This window comes from Amblyomma mixtum, chromosome 2 (assembly GCF_055824585.1).
Source record: "Amblyomma mixtum isolate Tamu chromosome 2, ASM5582458v1, whole genome shotgun sequence".
In the NCBI taxonomy this organism is placed as follows: Eukaryota; Metazoa; Arthropoda; class Arachnida; order Ixodida; family Ixodidae; genus Amblyomma; species Amblyomma mixtum.
Genome location: NC_143013.1, coordinates 50529184 through 50535345, shown reverse-complemented (window position 1 = coordinate 50535345; position 6162 = coordinate 50529184). Strand labels below are relative to the sequence as shown.

The following is a 6162-nucleotide window of genomic DNA, read 5'->3' as shown; positions in this document are numbered from 1 at the left end:
TCGATTTCCACGACGTCTTCAGCAACAGAGCTAGCAGAAGGCAGGCGAACCGCACCAGGTAGCAGCAGCACAAAACCGGCTATGGGATGAAATTTGCTTGCATCGCAGTCATCACTTCTACCAGGAACTCGGTATTTGCCAACGATCGTCAGAAACGATGCATTTTTGATATTCATATATCCCAGGGTTTGCTATGAACGTGAACAAACAATACTATCGCGTTCTTCAGATGCCGGCGTTCGGCACGAAGACTGGCGCAGGCCGCCCGGCTCCAAGGAGTGCGCCCTGTCATCATGACGCTGCCGCTCTCCGCGCTCGCATTGGCTGCCGCTTCCCGTCGTTGTTGCCGCGAGCGGCCCGCCGTTGACATCTAGCAGGCCGGACGCAGGCAACGAGCTGCAATCGGACGTTGCGACGCTGTTCGCAACGGCGCGCCGCAAACCGAGTGAGTGGCAGTTAGCAGCAAACGCGGCTCGCTGGTGCGTCGACTGCGCTCACGCGGCTGTGCCCCGCTCATCGTACGTCACTGTATTTTGGTATGACGTCACTAAAAGTTTATTTTTCTACACCCCTTGTGACGTCATGGTTGATGGCGCTAGCGATGGGTCTAGATCGTGAGAGTGCGCATTTAGGTAATCTTTGGAACCAAATTAAAATATTTTTTAAACGTTTGTTGCGTCCAACACCTGGCTGTGAGTGCCCTTGCATACATAGGAATCCCATAGCAGGCTTTTTATAGCTTCAAAATTTGGTGTCTCCACCCCTTTAAAGCACGGTTGAAGTATCCACTGTTTCAAGAGGGAAGTTATGCGCCTTCCCTCTGGTTCAGGTGTCCACCGAGATGTCCTGGCATAGCAGAGCTAAGCCACTGCCATTTTTTTTTTCCTGCGAAACTACAAATAATTCGCGCACGCGATTTTAACACAACACGCCATTTCTTAATAAAGAAAAAATTTTAAAGAGAGAGAAAAAAAAATTCCAGGCCTTGTGGCGCCCACCACTGCCCCGTTTCAAAGGCCATATCGTACTTATGCATACCTCCGTCTGTTAGATGGCGGGGCGATTCGTCTGTCTCTTTGAGGAAGGAAAATTTGTCTGTCTGGTGAACTGCGTTCACATGTCGAATGTGATCCTTGTACCCATATTCTTTTATATCCTTGGCGAGCGCAATGGCCCTCTTTTAGCACAAAAGCGTTGGCCCTCGTAAAAGGTTGAAAACAGCGCCACGTGCGCAAGCTTGTTTTTATCGGTGCTCTTGCGGGCAAATAATAAGTTTACATGCTTGTTTCATGTTTAAAATGACGCATTAAAAATGTATCATACCGATTTCGCGCAAACTGTTTAACGCCCTCTTGTTTTCTGTCAGTCATTTCTGCGCGTCTTGTGCGTTCGCATCGAATAATCGGCGCAGCAACATCGGTGCATATAGCTAGATCAGAGCGCGAGAGAGGCAAGGTAAAAAGACATAAAATATTTTTTTCATGACTGCGAGTCACGGTCGTGTACTGGACACAAGTGACCGACGAAGCCAGTGACAACTCTTCGTAAAAGCAGCAGCGCAGCAGCATTAGCCAATGGGGTTGCGGACTACGGACGCCGATCGCCATCCTCCGAAATTCTGAAGATCGCTCGCTCATTGCGCTGCTTCCCTGGTGGCAGAAGGCGAATAACGCGTGCTTCGAGCTCGCGTCTTCTGCGCGTTCGTGCTATTTCGTGCAGCAGTACATGCCGCGCTCGTGCAGATTGTGCCACGGTGTTCCGAGCCCGTTCGCCCCGGTATTCGAAGATGCCACTCTGCCCCGAGACGGCTGCAAAGCGCACGCAAGGCATACGTAAGCTCGAGCGTCCACGTCCTTTACATGCATGCCTCGGTTCAGACGCTCTGCCGTCACCCCTTGCGAGTCCAGCTGACGCAACAATGGTGTCGGACAGGCAGCGAACAATGCTTGCAGAGTTACGCGCCCCCGTCGGTGATCATGGTGCCAGCATTTCGACCCAGATCGAAGACTTCTGTAACTTTTTGAAGGAAAAGGGCGCCAGTATGGAAGAGACCTTAAAAGAGGAGCTGGACAAGTTCTACGTACTCCTGCGCGACGCATGCAGCGACGATGGGCTTAGCAGCGTCACGCGATTGAAGATCCTCGAGGTGATCGAACTGCGGGCTATGGGATGGAAGTTTGACGAAGACGCCGCAGAAGACTTCGGCCAGAAGTTTGGAGGAACGGAGAGCAGCGAGTCAAGGAACGTAGCTGCCCGCCAGCTGTCCAGACCTCGGCAGCGGAGAGCCATCGCGCCAGCAGTTCCACCACCGCATGCGCCGCCGCAGCCTCGAGAGCCATCGATGAGTTATGAGTCCGCCAATGACTTGGGTCAGAGACTTCCTAAGGATGAAATGGCTGTACCAAGCTGTGACCCCGGGAACGGAAAGCCGAATTTCCGGAAATGGTCGGTGCAGAATTCAGGCCATGCTGAAAAAGTCGGAACAGCAGTGAAAACACCAGCTGATGTGATCAGCCAACGCATTGTACCTCTTGCACAGGAAATGTTGAACGAGACCACTGATGCCTTGGGCCGCAGTCGTGATTTCCGCAAGCTTCTACTTATGCCAAACGGCAGCGGGGATGATGCTAATAATTCAGAATATACCTGCACTGTTACTGTTGGTAGAGATGCTATTCACATCACTGGAGCGAATGCTGTTCTTGTTGGGACTGCAGCTCTGGCAGTGAAGAACCACTTCTACGGCCACTTGAAAAGTTCTGGCGACGAAGTAGCAGCAAACGTCCCTACATCTGCCTGCAATGACGAAGTGGCAACGAACGTCCCTTCTCCTGCCTGCAAAAATCTTCTCGAAGCTGTGGAGCGTTTCAAGCTGTTAGCTGCTAGCAATGCACCTGGACGGCATACAGAAACATCTGCACAGAAGGTTGCTATTCCAAAGCATACTGGCTTGCATGGAAGTGTGGCGAACAAACTGAGAATAACTTTTGGAAATGGTGAGCCACAAATGGATGATGCGCACCCTCCTCCTGGTGGACAATCATCTATGACTCCAGCCACTGAAGTTCTGTGCAAGGAAGAGAACAAAACTGCTGTAGGAGGTTATGGTGATCCTCATGCAATGTTGACGAGTGTCTCAGCCGACAAGAACATTCTACAAGGAGCAGACGAGCTTCGCCCACTTCAGACCCAAGGTTCTAGCTGGACTGCTGAGCCAAATATGTCATCTCTCGACTGCACTGCAACCATGCAACGCTTCGAAACAATGCTGCCCTGTAAGCAGGATGCCAAGAAGGTAGCCTCCAATGCACTGAAGCATGATTCATGGCCTAACATCAAGAGCTTGCTGGTACGGTCTGGCTTAGAGACATTGCATGACAATAGTGCACCAGCCAAGATTAAAGGCTACAAGGCAACTGGGAGCTCACAAGAACTTTCAAGCTTCTTAGATGACGTGCAAGTACCTTCTTCAGCTGTTCATACACTGACAGCCACCCATGAATTGAAGCATGCTGCATGCCCTGACACCATGGAGAGCTTGCGGGTGCAGGCTAGCTTTGAGACATTGCATAATGGCCCATCAACAGGGACTAAGGCATACAGGACACCTGGGACCTCGGAAGGAGTTTCAAGCCTGGTTGACAATGAAGTACCTTCTTTAGCCTTGCGTACACAGAAACGTGCTACATGGTCTGATGACTCAAAGAGTTTGCCAGTGCAGACCAGCTACAAGACACTGGATCTTGTTAGTGAACCTTTCTCGACTAAGGAGTGCAAGACAATTGGAAGTTCACAAGAATTACCAAGCAGCTTGGATCAAGACAGTTGGGCACCTACTTCGGCTGTCGATACGGTGACAGCCACCCATGCACTTAATCATGCTTCACGGCCCAACGCCACGAACAGCTTGCCGGTGCAGACCAGCTTCAAGATGTCGGATCATGCTAATGCAGCTTTCCAGACTAAAGGATACCAGACAACTGGCAGCTCACAGAAGTTCCCAAGCGGCTTGGGTCAAGGCAGTCAAGTGCCTTCTTCAGTCGTTGGTACAATGGCAGCCACCCATGCTCTGAATCATGCTTCACGGCCCAACGCCACGAAGAGCTTGCCGGTGCAGACCGGCTTCAAGATGTCGGATCATGCTAATGCAGCTTTCCAGACTAAGGGATACCAGACAACCGGCAGCTCACAGAAGTTCCCAAGTGGCTTCAAGATGTCGGATCATGCTAATGCAGCTTTCCAGACTGAGGGATACAAGGCAACCGGCAACTCGCAAGAGTTTCCAAGCAGCTTGGATCAAGACGATCAAGAACTACCTGCACCTGATTCATCATCGTGCGGCACGCAGTCAAAGCGCAAGTGCTACACTCGAGATTTTCTTCTCCAATGTGGCCGCTCGTCGCTCGCTACAAAGGTGCCCCCTGACTTCCCTCAACTTGACCCCACAGTGGCCAGTGTGATGGTAAAGGCTCACCGCAGTGTGTCCGACAGCAAGGCTAAGAACTAGCTCCCAGGTCGATGTTTCAAGATTCAGTACAGGACCGGCTAGTTGCAATACCAATACATGTTCTGCTGTGTGAATGAGGCTTTCTTGTTTTTCTGCTATTGGTGCATTTTATAATGCTACCTGTAGCTGCTGTTGGGTTTTTTGCTGTAAAAAAAAGGGGTGTGGTTTAGCTCTGGTTAAACCTGGAGTGACGCTAGAGCTCCGCCGAGGCGCCTACTTATACAGCTGCGACCCCCCCCCCCCCCCCCCCCACCCACTCCACACAGTGCATGCGCACAGCTGTTGCAGCTCGGTTTCACCGGCAGCAGCAGCTACTCTCACCACGGGCTCGAAGAGCTCAAGGCTAGGGAGCTCATGGGGTGCCACGCTGAAGGCTCGAAGAGCTGGTGTAGTGTAGCTCTAGCTACAATAAGAGCCTCACATCTTTTGTTTTACAGTGAATGGGTGAGGGCTAATCATGTTCATGGGCATTTATAGTGGTGATGCTCACTGTAGTGGAGGGCTTTGGAACGATTTTAAGCACTGGGGTTCTTGAACTTGTGTTAAAATCTTTGTACAAGGAATGGTCAAATGTTTAGGAGAATCCCCCAAGGTGGAGTAATTTGTAATAAGGGAGTAATTACTCATTGACATCCACCCGAGCGCAGCCATACGGCTACAAAGGAAAGCTATACAGCTTTCTCAGAAACTTCGCAGTTAAAGAAAAATTCGTCCTGGTCCGAGGTTCGAACCCGGGACCACCGCTTCACCGGAGCAGTCGCTCTACCAATTGAGCTAACCGGGACGGCTAAGCGGTGGTCCTGGGTTTGAACCCCGGACCAGGACGAATTTTGGACGACCAGGACGCTACAAAACCTGCTTTTCTAACCTATCTATAAAATAAGATGACTCTTGAATGACAATTGTTAAAAGGGGGTTTAAGATCGCAAGTTAACTGTGCCATTTGTTGTTAGGATAACAGCAACCCTTCTGCAATAAGTGTAAGATTTGTGCTAATTTTCATGTGGTGTCTTACGCTTGGCAAAAAATGAGTTCTCTTGAGAGCATTTTCAAGCAGAAATCTGGTGTAACCTAGACGTTAACAAGTCTATTCAAAGTGCATGAATTGCGTAAAAAAACAAAGGACCCCATTTATCCCTTCGTGGCTCGGCATCAACAATTGTGCAAGCGACTTTTGAAACATTTTTGAAGCATTTACAGCCGTTTTCACAGTCAATGATGCCAGAGACATTCGAAGTCCCTGCTGTACAAAAAGGTAGATCCATTTCGTGGCTAGAAAAAAGAATCACTTGTTAGAAACAAGAAATAAAGACTGACGTCGCAAATTTCTATGGTAGGCCTTGGAAGTGCTACCTTGTACTGCAACTTTTTTTTTCTTCTCTCGAGCGGGGGTGGAATGTCTCACTAAAGGATACCGTAGCAAATTTTTCATTGCAGAAGCTGCTTAGGACGAAAAAGGAAATTAATTCAGCACAAATGTGTTTTCTTGAAGAATACGGCTGAAATCCGGCAAGCGCATAAGTGTGAATTCTTAAGTGCTTTAGCCATTAGTTATTTTTGCATAACAGGGTTGGAAATGTACGCACAAATTTTCACATTTCTCTCGATCGCAGTACATAATGAGTGTCCGAAAGGGTTATGCCACATCTAAACGC

The 6162-nt window shown here is 49.6% G+C and overlaps 1 protein-coding gene across 1 annotated transcript; it reads left to right on the top strand.

Moving 5' to 3' along the window:
* Positions 1-1380: 1380 nt before the first annotated feature.
* LOC149359323 (uncharacterized) lies at positions 1381-4581 on the top strand. Its single transcript, XM_089571580.1, has one exon. It carries the CDS (start codon positions 1787-1789, stop codon positions 4505-4507), a length of 2721 nt encoding a protein of 906 aa, XP_089427706.1. The 5' UTR covers positions 1381-1786; the 3' UTR covers positions 4508-4581.
* Positions 4582-6162: the final 1581 nt, after the last annotated feature.

Bases quoted from the DNA above. Each gene is read 5' to 3' on its own strand.
- LOC149359323 (XM_089571580.1), top strand. From the start codon at position 1,787: ATGCCACTCTGCCCCGAGACGGCTGCAAAGCGCACGCAAGGCATACGT.